Source organism: Somniosus microcephalus, chromosome 14 (genome assembly GCF_052327205.1).
Source record: "Somniosus microcephalus isolate GS21.2 chromosome 14, FLI_Smic_1.0, whole genome shotgun sequence".
NCBI classification, from domain to species: Eukaryota; Metazoa; Chordata; class Chondrichthyes; order Squaliformes; family Somniosidae; genus Somniosus; species Somniosus microcephalus.
In genome coordinates this window covers 70,649,687-70,671,381 of record NC_141000.1, presented here as the reverse complement: position 1 = coordinate 70,671,381, position 21,695 = coordinate 70,649,687, and the positions used below count along the sequence as shown (strand labels likewise).

The following is a 21,695-nucleotide window of genomic DNA, read 5'->3' as shown; positions in this document are numbered from 1 at the left end:
AGGTTCATGGTCAAACTTTTGTTTAGTGTTTTGGACATTATCTCCAGGTTGTGAGAACCAGTTATGTTAATGACTGTTTTTTTGTGTTTCTTTCTATTAGTTTGTCATGAGGAAATGACACACACAGAGTTTGTAAAATAAATAAGTTTTTGTATTCAAATGTACATGTTTGGTCTTTGCAATTATTGCTGCCTTGGCCGGCTTAGGGGTTGTGGGTTGGTTTCATTCATGTTGTTCTCAATGGCAGAAGCCATTTCCTCAGCAGGGGCCTAGAAGCGGCTTGCTATCAGCCGTTGACGGACGGCCCTTCGAGTTTCTACATTGTGGGCCTCCCTCCCGCCTTGGTGCTGCTGATGATCATCCTCCTCCTCTTCCTCCTCCTCCTCTGGTGGCGCTCCAAGGCCTGGCGGCATTGGCTGGGTCCTGAGGATTGCCAGGTTATGCAGCATGCAGCACACAACAACAAAGTGGGAGACTCGCTCAGGCGAGTACTGCAGGGCTCCTCCAGAATGGTCCAGACAGCATAACCGTTGCTTGAGCATGGCAATTGTGTGCTCAACGATGTTCCTGGTAGCTTGATGGCTCTCGTTGTACCGCAGCTCAGCAGGGGTGTTGGACGTACGGAGCGGTGTCATCAGCCAGGTGCACAGTGGATATCCAACCACCAGGGTGATGCGGTGCCTGGAAAAGTTCTGCCACAGTAGTCTGGCGCAGGATGTATGCATCGTGGCTGCTGCCAGGATAGCAGGCATTGACAGCGAGTATCAGCTGCCTGTGGTCACAGACCAACTGCACGTTTAAGGAATGGAACCCCTTTCGGTTGCAGAAATCCTCTGCATTCTCATGCGGCGCATGCAAAGCCACATGCGTGCAGTCAATGGCGCCCTGCACCAAGGGGAAGCCCACTATCATTGCAAAGCCCATTGTGCGTTCATGCTGCTTGTCTGGGGTCATGGGGAAAGAGATGTACTCTCGTCTCCTTTTATAGAGGGCATTTGTGACCTGACGGATGCAGTAATGGACCACAAACTGGGAGATATTGGCGATGTCCCCAGTAGCTGATTGAAATGAGCCGGCGGCATAAAAGTTGAGAGCCACTGTTATCTTCACTGCCACCGACAGAGACGTCCTGCTCCTCAGTTGAGGCTGCAGATCTGGCTGCAGCAGGTGGCAGAGCACAGTGAACACCTCCTTGCTGAAGCTTCGCAAACCCTGCACCTCAGACATATTAATGTATGAGAATTGTTGGCGAAATACCCTGGGAGGGTAAGGTCTCCTGTACAGAGGCCTGTTGGCCCTCCTCCGTCTGGCCATGATTGCCACTCTCTCTCTGCGTCTCTGTGGCCTCCAAATCTGCTGGCGCAGGACGACGCCCCCAATTAGTGCAGCCCCCATAGTCTCTAGGTAATCAAAGTAATGAAGGTCAAAAACCAAAGTACCTGCAAAGTTATGGTCAGAAGCCAAAACTACTTCACACAGCGTTGACTCAATGCAGAAGTCTCTCTTTCTCTCTCTCTCTCTCTCAGAACGAGTGGTGCAAAAATGTCTACCACACAAAAAGCCAGGAAGAGGCCCCCTTTAAATAGCACCCCCCCAGCCCCACAGCGACTGGGGAAGCGTTCCAGTCTACCTGTCGTTGGTTGCACCAGGCGGAAAGGATGGGGTTGCCACTCAATTTCCGTTCCGGGGCATCACAAGGGCGTTGCATGCGCGAATGACGTCAAGATCTGTGTGCGCAGGAGATCAGGTGGTATTGATTAGCGCCGCCGCAAAATTTCTGGTCAATTCCGCGAGAGGCGCAGGTATCGCCTCGCCCGGGCGCTAGTTGCTTTGCGCCCCATTAAGGCGCTAACGGGAGGCGCAAACCAACTGAATTTTTCCCGCTAGGACTCTCACATGGGGATAAGGTGAAATATCATGAAAAAACTTGGAGAAATTTGACATTCCACAAATATAAAAAATAGCTTTTTCAGGGCCATAAAGTTTGTTTAGCAGTTTAGATGTGCATGCGCTAAATCCTGAAGTGCCGTCAGTTTCTGAGGGATAATAATGGTGAACGCTGTTAGTTCGCTGTTATTACCCACCGCAAATTCCGGGCCAAAGAATTACTAATTGTTTTGGAAGTAATTGAAAAAGTAGAGATATTGCACAACATTCCAACAACTGACTGGAGGAGGATGCTCAACCGGTGTTACCACATTCTGTTACAACATTCTGCAGAAAAGATGATACTACACTAATTGCTTGAGGTGTGCCCATCCCATCACTTGACTGCTCAACACCTACCTTATGGAGCCAGACAAATAGTATTGGGAAGGAACACCTTATTCTAAATGTCTCATGTGATTTTGATCCACCAAATTTCTGAAACAATTACTGTATAGCAATTCACAACCCCACCCATAATCGCAAGATATATCCAGACGATGAAGGCCTTCCAGTTTAGTTTAGTTTAGTTCATCCATTCAAAAAGAAAAACCTACAGATCCCTGTTAACAGTATCTGACTGGTTTTGGTATGGTTCTTAATATTTTTGCTCCTACCTTGCCCAGAAGTCTACAACAAGTGGTGATAATTCTGTGTGTGAAGAATTTCTTCCCGACATCAGTCCTAAATTCACCAGATGGACCTATGCCGTGACCCCAGGTGATCCTGGAAAAAGATGACATATCCATGGCATCGGCATACCTACATTGATAGTGTGGGCTGTACTGGACTTTGTGTATGATTTGGAGTACCTCCCTCTAATTTGAATAACTACTGGCATAGGAAAAGCCTTGCCAAAGAGCTTGGTCTGTAGCAGACTTGAATAGAAAGCATAAAATCTGGTGCGAGATCAGCTCTTACATGATTTCTGCTTACAATAATAGGGGTAGCAGTGGCAGTGACAGGAAAGAGGACTAACTGTTCACAATTGTGGAAGTACAGTTTCTCACTTAGACACAAAATGGCTTCCTAAGCATAGAATAAAAACTCAAATGGCCGACAGCATGATTCACTAATCAGTTTCAAGGGGATGAGACAATTTAGGAATGCTACATACGTACTCCTTATCTGTGACAAGCTTAACAAGGAGCCTCGTTTACCAAACAAATAGCCAAGGACAGGATAAGGTAAACATCGGCCCACAGGCTCAGTTGGTACAGTGGGAGAACAGAAGGATCCCATAATAAAGGATTAATTAATCTTATCTCAAGGTATTTCTGTTCGTTATTCTAACGAAGCCTGGAATACGTTGTTCCAATAATTCGCAAGGTCTGTGCCTTTGTAATCAGTTATGATTCAATACTATGTCATGTGGCATAGAAAGCCTGTTTTGCTTCTGTACTGTATAAATATGTTACAAATTCTGTATTACTTTGAAGAGGTCTGATGTAGCCCTTGTCTACACAACTCTTCCCTTGCAAGCAAATAAAGCCTGTCTTTGACGATACTTTGTGTTTAAGAGTCTTACTCGGGAGTCGAGACTTCGACACAATAGCACAGCATTGAAGAATCGGAGGTCCTGCTGCAGGGGCTGGCCCAAAGGAGTGGTTCTGTTTGTGACTCAAGGCCACCCTCAAGTAGAAGCACAGATGCCAGCTGCATTCAGGACGGTCACCAATCAAATAAATGCAGTCAATTAGGTTCCTCGAACCTGGCAAATGAAGAAGTTTTCTGGTGTCAGGGTACCATGTGCAATGCTTTGATGAAAGCTGTGAGTTCTGTCCAGCTGATTCCTTGTTTTTAAAGGCAAAATGATGAAAGTGTTGACTCGTGAAAAGAAGCAGTTATCATGTGGTTCATATGTATGTGCACTGCACTGTACCTATCAACTGCTGAAACCCTCGTTGATTTTTCTACTCTATATCCTGGAGATACCTTATTGTGGCTATACTTTTGTTGCCACCCCTCAAACTAATTTAAGCTGCTTTGCACATGGCATTTGAACATGGAACATTATTGGTATGTGTGACTCAATACCATCGTATATAGTAACTTCTACCACAGAAAAACCCTTGAGGGATCTATGAAATCATGAACTCAAGCTGATTCATTGCCTTCACGAGAGGAAGGGAGAAAAGTGGGAGAAAGCCCCCAAAAAAACAAAATTCTTCTTTTACAACAACCTGTCATCTCTGAACTGACAAAAAGTCTCCTTTGTCATTTAATTTTTTATAACAGAATTATATGCCTGGATGAGTGCAACTCCAACAACACTCAAGAAGCTCAACACCATCCAAGACAAAGCAGCCCGCTTGATTGGCACCACATCTGCCATCTTAAACATTCACTCCCTCCACCACCAGCGTACCGTGGCTGCAGTGTGTACCATCTAAAAGATGCACTGCAGCAACTCGCCAAGGCTTCTTCGACAGTACCTCCCAAACCCATGACCTCTACCACCCAGAAGGGCAGCAGGCGCATGGGAACACCATCACCTCTAAGTTCCCCTGTAAGTTACACACCATCCTGACTTGGAAATATATTGCCGTTCCTAAATCCTGGAACTCTCTCCCTAACAGCACTGTGGGAGTACCTTCACCACATGGACTGTAGTGGTTCAAGGCGGCGGCTCACCACCACCTTCTCAAGGGCAATTAGGGATGGGCAATAAATGCTGGCCTTGCCAGCAACGCCCATATCCCGTGACTGAATAAAAAAATATTTAGATACAAATTATTTAACTCATATGTTTCCTTTCTAAAAGCTCCACAGATAATGATTAGATATAAATTTACAATTCAAATTATACCCCAATCCCTGAATCTATTTTCTTGTTGAATGAATGAATTTTCCATTTGCAACAAATAACAAAAGACAGTTGATCTCCTCTACACAGAATGTGCATTATCTATTGGCACAGTCAGGTTCTTACCACCATGCTCCAGCAGGGCCGTAGTAATCTCCAAAGAGCGGAAGACAGGATAGAATGAATGGCACACCCCAGGCGGCAATGTAATACGCACTGCAAGAAAAAAAAAATCATACTTAATTCTGAACAGATAAAATAAACTCCTATACACTTAAGCCCCAAAACTGTGAGGCTTTATCCTGGTGCAAAGCCTTGTTCGATGGGACGATGGGTACGGGCATCAGTGCACCTGATTAACAGCGCTCCCAATTTTATGTCTGGGGTAGAGTCTCATAATTTTGGAGCTATATATACACATTATTAATCACTTCTAGTCTGCAGTTGAATTGTGAATACAGTAAAAATAATTCTGGAAAATGATTTAAAAGTAGTCTTTAATGATGCAAGATGTTTATTTTAAATAATTAGGGCTAGAAATTCATCTGTTGAGCACCACTCCGTAGCACCATGAAATGGCGATAAAATGGCCGCCGCGGGACCCACGACCAGCTGGTGAAAGAGCAGCGGCAGCCATATTCCTCTCCCCGTCTGCGCTACTGGTAACTGGCAGCACCCTGAAAGAAAAATGGCGGCGTGGTGACGTCAATCGGCATACAACACCGACTTAACGTCAGCAATGCAAACTTCGATGTTGGATCCTAAGCACGCCAGTTTAACCTGGCGTGCAAGCAGGCTGACAGCGGTGATGTCTGCAGTTCTTAAAGGGACACACACATCATTCAGGTAAGTTTGAATTTAAAGGTTTGGACTGTTTTTTTTATTTTATTGAAATGGTGGCTTGCTGCAATAAATGTGAAAAGTTGTTTTTAAGTGTGATGGGAATGCTGCTGGACGCTTGCAAGGGCTCGGATGGTAAATGAAGGCCTTTGAGAACACAGAACATATGTTGCAACTACTCAGCAGGTCATGCAACATCCCTGGAGAGAAAAACAAAGTTCATGTCTCAGGTCGACATGCTGCCTGACCAACTGAGTATTTCCAGCATTTTATGCTGGCATTTCACATTTACAGCATTCGCTTGCAGAGGGAAGAGGAAGATGCAGAAGAGGAGGAAGCCAAAGACGAGGAATCAGACGGAAGGATGCATCTCAGACAGAAGGATGCATCCCAGACAGTCCCTTCATGGCCGCGATATCCAGGATGGAATCATCTGCCTGCGGTCCCACTGGCTGGGCAGGCTGCCTCTTCTTGTTGACCCACTGGCTGGGCAGGCTGCATTTCTTGGGTGTGTGAAATGAGGAAGGCACAAGGGTGGAGTTATGCTGACGGGAGCGCGGGAAAGCAAGAGGTGCATGTCAGAAGGAGGATAATGTACGAGGACACCCGCATCTTGTATCCTTTCAGCTCCGCCGCTGGCCAAAGGCTCAACCATGCCCCTGCCAAGAATTGCCAGCACCGTCTCCTCCAAGGGGTGAGGTGAGGCTAGGAATGGGAGATGTGCCTCGTCATTGGTGCAGATTGTTGATAGGTGAGTGATTGAGGGTTGAGCAGTGTGTGAGGTTAGTGGTACAGTTGGAAGGAGATGGCTTTTGAAGATGCATTCACTGACCTTGACCAGTGGTCTGAGGTCATGAAGCTTCTTTGGGTACTGGAGCCAGGTGGTGGGGGCGACACTGCTGGCAGTGACAGCCTTAGTGATGTACTCCCACATCCTTCTTTCTGGAGGGCCTCCTGGCCCCTGTGGGTAGAGGGCTGCTTTTGCAGTGTTGACCCCCTGCAGAAAGCTGGAGTGGTGTGTGTGAGACCCTCGGTGCCCCTTCCCTGGCTTGCTGAGCTATTTGTGTTAGTGCTGAGGCAGTTTTCTCATTTGTTGAGGTTAGGAAGGTAATTCAGCTTTAACAGCTGAATATTCACATTTGGAACTTCTTTCAAATATTGAATATTTCTTAAAAAGGCAGAAAGGGCTGAAAAATGTATTGATTCACTGCACTTAACTGGACCAGCCACATAAATACTGTGGCAACAAGAGCAGGTCAGAGGCTGGGTATTCTGCGGTGAGTGTCTCACCTCCTGACTCCCCAAAGCCTTTCCATCATCTACAAGGCACAAGTAAGGAGTGTGATGGAATACTCTCCACTTGCCTGGATGAGTGCAGCTCCAACAACACTCAAGAAGCTCGACACCATCCAGGACAAAGCAGCCGCTTGATTGGCACCCCATCCACCACCATAAACATTCACTCCCTCCACCACCGGCGTACCGTAACTGCAGTGTGTACCATCTACAAGTTGCACTGCAGCAACTCGCCAAGGCTTCTTCGGCCACCACCCAAACCCGCGGCCTCTTCCACCAAGGAGGACCAGGGCAGCAGGCACATGGGAACACCACCATCTCCAAGTTCCCCTCCAAGTCACACACCATCCTGACTTAGAAGTATATCACTGATCCTTCATCGTCGCTGGGTCAAAATCCTGGAACTCCCTACCTAACAGCACTGTGGGAGTACCTTCACCACATGGACTGCAGCGGTTCAAGGCGGCGGCTCACCACCACCTTCTCAAGGGCAACTAGGGATGGGCAATAAATGCTGGCCTTGCCAGCGACGCCTAGATCCCATAAGCGAATTTAAAAATATATATTTTGTATTGCTTCAGTGTGCATGGTCCCTTTAATTCTCAGACCTCTTCATTGCCCACAATTCCTTGCAAGTTCCACAGCTTCGCTCACAGAGGCTGTGGAAAGCTGCAATGCCGCTCCTGGACAGAAACTTCATAGCTGATCCCTCCAGCAACGCCACCGGGACAGCTGTCCCCCCGAACAATTTCACTCGGTTAGTGTTGCAGCCGTTAACTGCAGTTGCCGGTGACACTGGCAATTTTGCTGGTGAACATGATTTTTTTCCCCCTTCAGTCTTTCCAAAATTACTTCGTTTAGAACATAATTTTTAAATTGAGATTTTATTTGCTTTTCGAGTTTGAGAGAGGTTTTTTGTGCACTTGTCTATATGGTCACAATATTAAGCTGAAAGGTAGTAGCAAATTCATGAATCAGTAACATTCTCCATCATTCTAACGACAGAGTGAAGTAACTGTATGTTACTGCCTGTTGGAGAATATAGAGGACCACTTCCAGTAGCATGTGGAGAACAGATGCACTATCATGCATACCAATAAGGTTCTAGTATTAAATTTCACGGGAATTGGAAATTGTGACCACAGATTACAGATGCAAGAATTTTCTGGTATTCACCATTTCATTCTTTTTAACCAGTGCAGTGAGGTAAACTTTTTAAAAGGAAAACTGTACTTGGAAGAAAATTCCATTAAAGGCCAAAAAAAAAATTCTATTCTATATAAACGATAGGATTGTTTACACATAACAAGTCTAGTGCTTTATTAGACACATGAATGGTATCACAACATGGCAGGACATTAGTTACAGGGATATTTCACACCACTGAAAGAGAAATCACATTAGTTGGTCTCCACAAAATGAGTATCAAAATCTTGTAGTGTGCATAACATGTACTAAGCATTAAATGGATGTTTTTCACAATCAGAATATTCCACCCCAAAATTTCAGGGTCACAATTCAAAGGTACTAGCAGGAAGCAGCATATGTAATGATTAACCAAACACACAAGGTGTACACTTCAGATACAAGCCAGGATTTACAGATAACAAAATACAATTACAAATGACATCAGCTACAATGGCCCGTATTTTCCAATCCCTACGGGTGTACACGCGCTGTGTACACACCCGTAGGGACCTTGCAAGTGCCGGTTTCAGGCATGCGAAGCGCATGTGCTGAAAATCGGCACTTCCGATGTGTCAAGAATCGCACGCCTGCCCTGCAGAAGGGCCTCTGCGGGGTGGAGAGTTCCGCTTTCTGCACAACCTCCGCCCGCTGAAATCACTTGGAAATCCTACGCCTGGTAAAAGCAGGCATTAAGATGGAGAATGAAGTAGTTGACTCAGAGACTAGGGTCCTGAATTTAAATAAAGGAAACTACGATGGTCTGAGGCGCGAATTCGGTAGGATTGATTGGGGAATGTCACTCAAAGGGTTGACGGTGGATAGGCAATGGCAAACATTCAAAGACCGCATGGATGAACTACAGAATTTGTTCATCCCAGTTTGGCATAAAAATAAAACAAAAAAGGTGACTCAACCGTGGCTAACAAGGGAAATTAGGGATAGCATAAGATCCAAGGAGAGGACATATAAATTGGCCAGAAAAAGCAGTAAACCTGAGGATTGGGAGCAGTTTAGGATTCAACAAAGGAGGACAAAGGGATTAATTAAGAAGGGGAAAATAGAATAGGAGAGTAAGCTTGCAGGGAACATAAAAACTGACTGTAAAAGCTTTTATAGATATGTGAAGAGAAATAGATTGGTGAAGTCAAGCGTAGGTCCCTTGCAGTCAGAATCAGGGGAATTTATAATGGGGAACAAAGGCATGGCAGACCAATTAAACACATACTTTGGTTCTGTCTTCACAAAGGAGGACACAAATAACCTCCCAGAGATATCAGGGAACATAGGGTCTGATGAAAGGGAGGAACTGAAAGAAATCAGTATTTGTAGGGAAATGGTGTTAAGGAAATTGACGGGATTGAAGGTCGATAAATCCCCAGGGCCTGATAATCTACATCCTAGGGTACTTAAGGAAGTGGCCCTAGAAATAGTAGATGCATTGCTGATCATCTTCCAACATTCGATGGAATCTGGAACAGTACCCATGGATTGGAGGGTAGCTAATGTTACCCCACTATTCAAAAAAGGTGGTAGAGAGAAAATGGGGAATTACAGACCGGTAAGCCTGACATCAGTAGTGGGGAAAATGCTAGAGCACTTGGAAAACAGTGACAGGATCGGACAAAGTCAACATGGATTTACTAATCTACTGGAATTTTTTGAGGATGTAACTGGTAAAATAGATAAGGGAGAACCAGTGGATGTGGTGTATTTGGACTTTCAGAAGGCTTTCGATAAGGTCCCGCATAAGAGATTAGCGTGTAAAGTTAAGGCACATGGGATTGGGGGCAAGGTATTGACTTGGATAGGGAACTGGTTGGCAGACAGAAAGCAAAGAGTTGGAATAAACGGCTCTTTTTCCAAGTGGCAGGCAGTGACTAGTGGGGTACCGCAGGGATCGGTCCTTGGACCCCAGCTATTCGCAATATATATTAATGATCTAGACAAGGGAACTAGATGTAATATCTCCAAGTTTGCAGACAACACAAAGCTGGGTGGGCTTGTGTGCTGTGAGGAGGATGCTGAGAAACTCCAGGATGATTTGGACAGGTTGGGTGATTGGGCAGAAGCATGGCAGATGTAATATAATGTGGATAAATGTGAGGTTATCCACTTTGGTGGCAAAAACAGGAAGGCAGATTATTATCTGAATGGCAATAGATTGGGAGAAGGGGAAGTGCAACGAGACCTGGGTGTCCTTGTGCACCAGTCGCTGAAGGTAAGCATGCAGGTGCAGCAGGCGGTTAAGAAGGCAAATGGTATGTTGGCCTTCGTAGCGAGAGGGTTTGAATACAGGAACAAGGATGTCTTGCTGCAGTTGTACAGGGTCTTGGTGAGACCACATCTTGAGTATTGTGTGCAGTTTTGGTCACCTTATCTGAGGAAGGATGTTCTTGCCATGGAAGGAGTTCAGCGAAGATTCATCAGGCTGATACCTGGGATGGCAGGAATGACGTATGAGGAGAGATTGGGTCGAATGGGCTTATACTCGCTGGAGTTTAGAAGAATGAGAGGGGATCTCATGGAAACTTATAAAATTCTGACAGGACTGGACAGACTAGATGCAGGAAGGATGTTCCCGATGGTCGGGGAGTCCAGAACCAGGGGTCACACTCTAAGGATAAGGGGTAAGCCATTTAGGACAGAAATGAGGAGGAACTTCTTCACCCAGAGAGTGGTGAACCTGTGGAATTCTCTGCCACAGAAGGCAGTAGAGGCCAATTCATTAAATATATTCAAGAAGGAGTTGGATATATTTCTTAAGGTTAAAGGGATCAAGGGGTATGGGGAGAAAGTAGGGACAGGGTACTGAGTTTGGATGATCAGCCATAATCGCATTGAATGGCGGAGCAGGCTCGAGGGGCCGAATGGCCTACTCCTGCTCCTATCTTCTATGTTTCTATGTTTAATTTTTTTTAATTTAATTTTTGTTTAAAATATTTAATTGAATGTAATTTTAACTAATTTTATAAATGTGATTTAAAAAAAATTTATTTAATGTTTTGATGTGTTTTTGGAGTGATCTCCATTCATACTTTTGACCGGTCTAAGCTGTCAAAAGTATGAAGCGAGATTCCCTTCTTTCATTGGTTCCCTATGGCCCACGTGATCCCAGGGATACCTGGGCCCTGCACATTTTGTAGAGCAAAGGCCCAGGAGTGGAAATGGCCGGACCTCCGAGGCCCTCCGGTAAGGGCGTAGATTTTTTCCAGATCGGAGGCCTCCACACGCAGGAAGCCTCCGATCGGAAAATATAGGCCATGATTGTTAAAGCAAGTAAAGATGCCCTATCATCAAGTGACAAAAACTCGCTCACCCTCATTTGCTAAATTTTGCATGAGTTAGAAAGCAACTGTGGAAAAATGTCTCACCCCAGAAGAAAGGAAAAACCGCACGGGTTAGTCCAAAAAGATTTTATTTCTATAGGCTAATTAGAGAGGTACAGCTGGTCACCGAGAAGAGATCTGCAGTGTAAGCCATCCCACTCTCCCTGGAGAAGGATGACATCAGTAGGAGAACCTCAAAAGGAACACAAAAGTGTACTGAGGATTGTTTTCTCCCTCCTAGGGAATCTGTTTTGTTGTTCCATAATATAACATAAACCAGGGGGGAAGTTATGGTTCTTCACATCTAGTGAACATTTATGGAGGTCTTTGCAATATGTTTTTATTTCCACTGCCATTTGACCATATGCACCCCAATTCTGCGAGAATAGCAAAATCAGGGCTCTGTTTTTGCCTATGGCACACCCGGTCCAACCGTAGGAGGCTTGCCTCGAACATGGTCTGGAGGCAGTCCTATATTTTGATTGGCAGAGTTACAAAGTTATTTGACCTAGTAGCTCTTAATGGGCTGCTGCTTTCCATTAAAGGGAAGTGCACTATTGCTCAGCTTAACACTGAAGTATGAAAGTATACAGAGGTCTTGGTACAGGGAGTGCAGTCAAAAAGGATGGGACTTTCCAGTGCTGACAGTCACTGTCTGTTAAGTCCCAGATCCAAGCTGCATAGGTGGGTATAGCTGTGCAAGTGAATGCAGTCTCCCAGGTCTGTCATACCTGGGAGAAAATGCAAAATAAATTCAGTGGCACCAGGAAAATTGCCACGGTATCCACCTTTGTACACAAGCTTACTATTTGTCTATAGACAGGATGGACACAATGTAGATGTTTATCTCTCACACCCTCAGGGTAATAGCATGCAAAGCCATTTGCAACATTCCTTCATTCTTTTCTACAACAGAAGCAGTAGGGCACAACTGCAGTGAGGCACAGTAATACCTTGCACATAGCAGTTCAAAATTCAACTCACCAAAAGTGACTTTGCAATGGCCTTGCCCAGGGAGGGAGGAAAGTGGCCTGACTACATGTGTGCTGCTTGGGGGGAGCTCATGCAGTTGCTAACATCTTACTAAATGTGTTTAGTGAGAGGTACCACCAACGCTGCCTTCGCAAGATCCTTCAAATCCATTGGCAGGATAGGCGCACCAACGTCAGTGTTCTTGCTCAGGCCAACATCCCCAGCATCGAAGCTCTGACCACGCTCAATCAGCTCCGATGGACGGGTCACATTGTCCGCATGCCCGATACGAGACTCCCAAAACAAGCGCTCTATTCGGAGCTTCGACACGACAAGAGAGCCCCAGGTGGGCAGAGGAAACGCTTCAAGGACACCCTCAAAGCCTCCTTGAAAAAGTGTAACATCCCCACCGACACCTGGGAATCCCTGGCCCAAGACCGCACAAAGTGGAGGAGAAGCATCCGGGAAGGCGCCGAACACCTCGAGTCTCTTCGCCGGGAGCAAGCGGAAGCCAAGCACGTCAACCCAAGCACCCCACCCACCCGCCCCTTCAACCACCATCTGCCCCGCCTGTGACAGAGACTGTAGGTCCCGCATTGGACTCATCAGTCACCTGCGAACTCATTTTTAATGTGGAAGCAAATCATCCTCGGTTCCGAGGGACTGCCTAAGAGAAGAAGAGAGAAATGTGTTTTGCTTACAGTCCCAACTACTGAGAGAGCACAAAGACAGACAAGGGACCAGCCATGCTGACGCAGTTCCCTCAGTATGAGGACTTGGCCCTCACCCTTTCTGGCCATGAATCTGTGGAAGGGATTAAATGGGGTGAGTTTAGAGCATTGGTGCCACCATCCATTAAGTAATCTCCAATTATGATGACCCCTCCTTCAATTACCTACTTTCTTACATTTGCAAATCAGCTATATGACAAGTAAAATGTCTTATGATCTTACCTCTGTCTTTCAAGGCAAGGGCCCGGAATTTGCAGTTAGCAGCGAAGCAAAGGCGTTCGCTGCTGTCCCCAAAGTACGCTTTGCACAAGGATCTTGATCCCTGTGTCAAGAACTTCGGGTTTTCCGACCTTCAATTCAAATCAACGAAGTATAGTGAGGATCTCCTTCTGCGAACTGCTGTGACGTCAACAGGCTGTCTGAGCAGCCATTCAAAATGCAAAATTCTCACAGACAGCGAACAAGGAAATGAATAAGCTCTTAAAATTCTAACTTTTTAAAAATGTTAGGGAGAGCATAAAAAAGATTGGGGCTCTCATATGGGAAATAGGCAAACCTGAAATAAAGATGGACAAACTTAAATAAATTTTTTTTTTTTTTTAAGTTTCTTAAAAATTTAAATTTTTATTAAAATGGACAAATTTCACACTGCACAAAATTAAAATTAGTTTTTCAGGCCTTTAACCTATGTTTAGCAGTCAATACGCTGTTAAAACCCCAGTTACACCTAATCCCTTTGGGTGTAACTTTTAGTGGGATATTTAACACTGTAATTACTGCAGAAGAGCCGAAGTTTTCATCAGTTTCTCTGATTTGGTTGATTACACTGATCACTGATTGCCGGCTCTGTTGGGGGTGGGGGGGAGGTGAGGGGGGTTGGCACGGCACAGCCTGTGTCGGAGCTGTCAATGACAGACCGCAACTTTAGTATTTCCGCATGTGCCTGCGTCAAATCCCAAAGTTGCGGTCAGTTTCAAAGACGGCGAGTGCTGCCAGTTCACCGAACGCAAATTCCGGGCCATTGTCTTGGGGGTGCATTGTAAATATTTTTCCTGTTGTCTTCTTATAGGTTCTTTCCAAGAATGAAAAAAATATCCAGTGCAAGCAGAACCACAAAGTTTGGCAGTTCACAGCAGGTTGCATCAAGTATCCCAGCTGCCCAAGTATGAGAACAGATATCAACACCCCAGAGAAAGTAGCTGGCAAGTTTGAGGAAGGTGTAACGGGTGATTTATAACTCACAAGTGAGAAGTGGAAGAGGCAGGAGAGGAATTGGAAAGATCCAACCAGGCTGAGTGCCCACAACATATTTATGTTGCATGGGCAAAGGACTGGTATCTTACTCGATCTGCTTTCGGACATAAATGAATGCAGGAGCAGAAGGCATTTTCCACATCCTTGAGTCTGTCATAAACAGCTTGCAGCAGCTGGCGGAGGATATGCAACAGTGCTCCTCCAACATCATGCAGTCACACAAGGGATTTACACAAATGAACAGTAGCATGGAGTAAGTGGCATCTTCACGGCCATCTGCAGAGGAGTCCCAAAGCACAGAACAATTTTCAAGTGCTGTGACTGATGCCATTCAGACCATGGCTACCCACTTACAAGAATCTATCCCTGATGGAGTTAACAGACTATGTGATCAGCTGAAAAAAGCATTCACTAGACACAGCAAAGGCCATGAGCCCCGATAACATCCCGCTGCAGTGCTGAAGATTTGCATACCAGAGCTAGCTGCTCTCATAGCAAAGCTATTCCAGCTATGACACTGGCATCTACTCAACAATGTGGCAGATTGCCCAGGTATGGCCTAGCCATAAAAAATAGGACCCCTCGAAACAGGGCAATTACAGCCCTATTAGCCTCCTCCCAATCATCAGCAAAATGATGGGAGGAGTCATCAATAATGCCACCAAGTGACATCGAATAATCTGCTCACCGACACTCACTTCGGGTTCTGCCTAAATCACTTAGTTTCCAAACTCATCAGTGCCTTCATCCAGATATGGACAAAAGAGTTGAACACCAAAGGAGAGGGGAGAGTAGCTGTCCAAGACATCAAAGCAGCATTCAACCAAATATGGCACCAAGTAGCCCTAGCAAAAGTGCAGTCAAAGGGGAACCATAAAAAGGTTATATGTGCTGGGCTATAACGTGGATTTCATTGAAAAAACAAAGTTGCTCAGTGGCAGGGTGTGACCATTATGAAAGTAGCTCTCAATCACAGGGATTTGCATCAATCACCCTGTTTTCATATTGGTTCCCTCCCAGTTGCTCTTATCTTTCTTTTTTGATACTTTGGCTGGATTATACAGCAGCACCCTGCCTGAATGATCCAAACAATAGAATCGTTACTTCAGCATCCACAGGTGCTGGCACAGGTCTCACTGTATCTGCCCTTTGCTGTTGTACAGGGGCTTCTAATTGGGGTCATCAGCTATGGTTGTAAATAGTAGTCCTGGTCTCTCGACAGTCATCCATTCATTCTCTTTGGACCTTCAAATAACAGAGGCATGGTGGGCTGCAGCAGGATAAAAGCATCATGGATGCTTCCTGGATAATAGGCATTAACGTACAGGGTAACAGGCAGGATTTAATTTCTATGGTCAGATACTACCTGAAAGTTTATGGAGCGATATCCCTTCCTATTCATGCATACATTAGGACCGACACTTGAAGCTCCGATGGCCACATGGGTTTCGTCAATAATGCGTGGGACTATTGGGAAGGTTGTTAGCCAGTAATAGCTTTGTGCCCTCTGCAGTGTTGGAGTCTCCTTTCCATTGGAAAAGTGGTAAAGGTATTTCCTCTGGCAAACATGGCATCAGTCACGTGTTATACAGGTATGCACTGCAGACTGGCTTATCTGGCAATTGGCTCCAGGATCCTGTTGCTTGATGCTGCTGTGACCATCACAGCTACAGGAAGAATCACCCCAGTCCTTGAAACTGTCTGTGAGTCAGCCTGCAGAGGAAGGCAGTTTGGTCACAGCTTTGGCAATGACAGGTATCTTCCCATATACCCAGGTAGGAGCATTGTGGTCTATAAAGACAGATCCTTGGTATTGACAGGAGTGAACATATAGTTTAAGGTAAAATCTGGAACCACATATTATCTGCGAAGAGAACAGATAGGCTACATGTCGGGTGCGTACATTTTTTCCATGAACACACAACCAAAAAGGTAGACAAACTGTTCTCCCCATAAATGCTGATTACCCTGTGTGTGCTTCTGTGCTTTTGATGCAGATATCCAGCATCTGCAGTATTTTACTTTTTACTTATATGGCTTGAGATATCATTTAATCTGCAGATTTTGTACCCATATGAATTTGTCCTCAAACTCATGCAGCACAGTGGGAATACTTCAAATTTGTTAGTTACAACTCGTAATGGAGCAGCAATAGCAAAGATTACACAAAAGTGTTGATTAGCAAACTGAAGACTTTAGCAAAAAAGCAGAAATGCACATGCCAAAAATTCTATGTAAGCTGTCAAATGCAGAAGTAGGTAAATGCTCACTGTCAAAAACCAACCCAAAAAAACCCTTGTTTTAAAGATGAAGCTAAAGGTATGTTGAGCTGCTATGTGCCCATTTTATATGGGTGAGGTGTATTGTGAAATTTAGCATGTGACCTTATTTTAATAATGATTCAATTCAAACTAGAGTTCTGCGTGCTGCAGCGCTGCCTTTTTTGGCTTACAAAGATCACACCTCGCAAAACTTAACACACTACAAATGAGGCACATGAGATCAGGTGCCCAATTTCATGACCTATGCCCTCCACAAGCGCTGCCGGCGGAGCTGCATAAAATCAGAGCTTATATTTCACAGATGTAAAGCCATAAGGAAATTATACTCAAGTGTTACAAGTGCAAATAAATAAAACACACAAACAAACATTCTAATAACTGCATTTTTGATTTAGTTTTAAAAGGAAATGATCGTTTAACAGGTCTTTGCTATCAGGAAAATGAGAATTAAACAAAGTTTCAATTAAACTGTTTGAACACGGGCTCACGGATATTGAAAAAGGATTTTTTATAATTCCTGCTTCTGGGTCTGCATACACTTTTATTCAATCTTATAAATATGACAACTGATACCTTCAGCACTATTATCTTTGATTAAATTTGTTAATACGGTAATTTAGTATGTACGGTATTGGAAAAAGTGGATGTTAAACAACAACCTTAGTACTCAGGTCTTGGCTTATTTAAGTTTCGTTATAAATCAGTCTTTCCTCTTCTCCTGTGGCTCTTTCACATCCTTAAATATGACCATTGAAGGGGATAAACAAATCTCCTTTTCACCAGTGAAAGCAAAATGAATATTTAAATGCATTGTTTAGTGAAGAGTATAACAAAACAGCTCTCCATCATGTCAAAAGAATGTGGTCTTCCATTAAATTTTCTGACCTACTGGGCACCAAAACGGACATAGGAGCAGTCAAGGTTAGAAGGAGTAAATGAAATCAAGAAAAATATCAGTGATTAACCAAGCGTCATCACACATTGGGTAAACTGTGTTGCCCTTGTATGCTGATAAATATACTGCTCTCGTGCTAATGCATTCTCTGATGTTATAGCGCAGGTGACAATTGAATTCATTTTTAACAAAGTACTCTATAACATCAACTCAACATTTTTCCACTGGAATAAACTCTATTTTCATAAGTTTATGTGCATGAATTTTTTAAGTCCATTATGTTAGATTTTTCACACTTTGAATAATATTTATAAGCAAGGTCAGTTATAATGGAAGTCATGTATAAAATGTCAATACTTCCCCATTCTTTTCTCCTTAGGTACATTACTAGATTTCCTGCCTCCAAACTTCCTCCCATAGACAGGACAACAGGAGTTCTGAACTTCTCCATCAACATAGTTACTGTTAATGGGGAGTGGGGGCGGGGGGGGGGGGTGGAGAACGGGGAGAAGAGTGAGGAGAGAAAGAGGTACTTAAAAAAAAAAAAAAAAAAAAACTTTTTTGGGGGTCTCGGACTTCTGCCAAGAATAACGTTGGCTGCTAGGAAATGCACAAGACAACCTAATATGACTTCTCTGCTGCTTTTCTGCCTGGTGTCTCCCAAGATGGGAATGCTGAAAAGGAGCTGATAAAATGCAGCTGCAAAACTAAGCCCCACCACAGTGCATTGTACTGTCCCAAGGCTCCAAGGGCGCACTAACACTGCGGCTAGGAGTCAAAGTTGATAGCGGCAATTCAGCTTGCAGCCAGGCAAAAACCCAGCTTACACTGCTTGGCATTTGCCTGGCTGGATGTTTAACTTTCCAGTTTAAGAGAAAGATCTGTGCATTGTTGGAATCGAAGATGGGCCGAACGGTTTCCTAAAAATGAGAAATGTAAATGTTTAGAGAACAGAGAAGGGGAGAACCACCTCTTCTAAACATAAATTAGCTTTACAAAGTGTCCTGGATCCATTGGTCTCCTGAATGCTTTGCAAACCAGGTTTGACACTGCACTGAATCTACACGTCATACAGTGTAAAATCAAATTCATGGGAGACTAGCCCCTCCAGGGAGTCGCACTCCACTTCACTATGGTATCAGGCCAGCTTAGCGTCAGTGCGAAGCTGAAATTCACCATTAACAGATGCAATTCTATTTGGTGTAACTGGTTCTGCCAGTTTTTCTCCCACTGTCAGACAGCGTTTCATATACAATGCATGGAATGTTAATGCATCTTGTTTCACTGAGGAGCAACTCTACATTTCAAACAGAATAAAGCAGCGTACACACATGTCCAAACTATTGTCTACATAACTTCTATATATAATGAGTAAATCTTGTGGTTGCAATAATTATCTAGAAATTAGAAGTGGTAACATAGGAATGCACAATACCAGAAAAGCTTGTTTCGACCAGTCGTCACCTGAGCCCCAGAGTTCGAAAGTAGGATACACAGTTCACTATCTATATTCCTCTATTCATTTTCTTCATCTAATGCCTGTTCAACACCCTCTTAAAATTACTGATGTTATCAGCTTTGATCACTTTCCTAGGAAGTCCATTCCAAATACTTACCACTCTCTGTATAAAGTAATTATATAAAACATGTTTTTAGAAATGTAGATAATAGTATTAATTACTGGGTGGAGTGAGGGTGAGTCACACCAAATTAACATTGATAGGCTAGTATGGTAAAAACAGAGAATTTGCAACACTCAGTCTGAGGTCATAATAAACCCAGATGTCAAAGTTAGGATTTAGGTAGCCTCCATGCTGGCAATACAAGGCTCCACTGTTAGGAGGTATGCACCACCTACTTCAAAGATCCTGAATTTTTACCTCAAAAATTTCTATTTATTATTTCAGTGACACAATATAATAACAATTAACTTCCACTACTGGGATATAGTTTATCAGTTTATGATGAACGTATAGTAAAATCATAAATGCAGTCCTTTTACACACATTTATGACTTTGCATGTGCAGCAGATGGCACGATGCTGTGGTGGCTTGTCTTGTGAAGCACAGATGGCAAAGCCAGGTACTCTTAGAGGTACAGGGCAGTGACAGGCATGAACAAAATGCTTTAGGAGTCACTGGCCCTGCACTTGCTGGCCCCTCACAGTCACACTTCCTCACTCAATTGTGCAATGTATTTGGAACCACCAAAAGAATAACCATAATAACAACAGAAAATGCTGGAAAAACTCAGCAAGTCAGGCAACATCCGTGGAGAGAAATTTGAGTTGACGTTTCGGGTTTGACCCTTCTTCAAACCCGAAACGTCAACTCAAATTTCTCTCCACGGATGTTGCCTGACTTGCTGAGTTTTTCCAGCATTTTCTGTTGTTATTTCGGATTTCCAACATCTGCAGTATTTTGCTATCGTAAAAGAATAACCATCCTCATTTCTTTGTATGGTGTGAATTCAAAGGTGGCAGCAACAAAGAATAATGAAGCTAAGTATGTAGTAGCAAGGAAAAAGAAACAAAAATATAAAAATGGAGGATTTCCCAGCAAAGGCAACTTAATGCATTAAGTAAAATACAGCAAAGGGTATTTGCAAATACAAAAAAAAACTAATTAAAAACATCCTCTCCCTTTAGGCCTGCATCAGCAGGTGGCATCCTGGGACATCTACTGCACTCACTTTTTATGGCCAAGGCTCACTGTGATTGAAACCTCACCCGAAGACATAAAATTCGGCATGAGCTCTATTACTACGGTCATTAAAAAGTGGTTCAGAGGCCTTGCTGCTCCATCACTTGCCCACAGACTCTGTTTGGTGCATCCATCCTCTCACTTCGTTTTTACCTGATACTTCTTTCTTACCCCACCACCAGCCTCGGCAAAGGCTGACAACATTTAAATTCCATTTGAACCTTTGTATCACTGAAACAACATTTATCCCCATATGTAACTAATTAACTTAAAGTGGTCACATCTGTTTAAACTTGAGCTGCCAACCAGATGTTTTTGCTTGCTCCATTAGGTTAGCTGCCAGAAAAGAGGTGTTTCTGGAGCTTATGCTAATTATTCAAAGGACCTGGCCTTGCAAAATTGCACACAGTCACCACAATGTGCAACAAACTACCTTGGCTTAGTATAGTTGGATAAGTGTTACCAGGTTGCACAATGGCCTGTTCAAATTAATCTGAGCCAAATAGCAGTTTTGACTGGATAGGCTCACTTAATACTTGCTAGTCCTTCCATTTTTATATGAACCTGACATTTTTGTTACAGAATGTGTATAAATCTGCATGATCAGTTGAAGGGAAGGCTTGGCAGAGGGAGAACATGATTAATGTTCTGTAATGTTCAGGCAGAAAAAAGTACTGTTGTGCAGCGAAAAAAGTGTATAACAACAATAATTTTTTTTGGACTTAAAGGAGGAATTTTAACCCCAAGAAGGTGGGTTGGGGGTGGATGGGTAGTTAAAATAAGTTCATTTTAGATCGCAACTGCAACACAGCTTAATGAAGGCGCGTTTGGATGCCTGCGAGTAACCTACTTGCTGAAGTCAGGACCTTAATTAGTGCAGGCGGGCAGGTACTTATCGCAGCAATTAACATCCTTAGACGACGTTAATGAGGTCTTTTTGAATTGAATTTGACCTACCTTTAAATTTACCGTCTGCAGAGAGGGTTTCCTGGGGCTCGGGAAACCCGGCAGCTGAAGGAAGGCGTGAAGGGCCAGATCCATCAGCACTGCATGTGGTTCAGGAAAAGTAGGAGTGCTTCCCCCTCGGCCCCCCAAGCTAACCTGTAAACCTCCCCACGATCTGTCCGACCCACCCACCCACCTGCAATCTGCCTGCTCCCCTGCCGATGACCGACTCCCTCTTGATATCTGACCCCTTCCCGATGACTGCTCCTCTGCGATCACTTACCTCCAACCGATGACTCTTCCTCTGATGATGACAAATCCCCAGCTGCAGTGTGGAGCCACAGGCCTACCCGCCCGACAACCAGTCAGTCAGTCTTCAATCTGGCTGGCTGCGGCCAGGAAACAGATTCTTAAAAAAATCAGTCCCTGTCGTTAAATTCAGCAGGACCTCCGCAAAACTGGTACGTCCGGATTTCCCAGCTGCTAAACCTTCTCCCCTCCCTGTTATTTTCGGGGCCAAAATTTGTAAAC

General features: G+C 44.2%; 1 protein-coding gene across 2 annotated transcripts in view; it reads right to left on the bottom strand.

The window, feature by feature from the left end:
• The window catches only part of LOC147107543 (uncharacterized), a 287,647-nt gene that overhangs the window by 94,308 nt on the left and 171,644 nt on the right, over nucleotides 1–21,695 (bottom strand). For both annotated transcript variants that reach the window (XM_086006636.1, XM_086006635.1), the window contains exon 7: nucleotides 4,859–4,948. In XM_086006636.1, coding sequence (XP_085862762.1) covers nucleotides 4,859–4,948 — 90 coding nt within the window. The remainder of the gene's footprint in view (nucleotides 1–4,858; nucleotides 4,949–21,695) is intronic.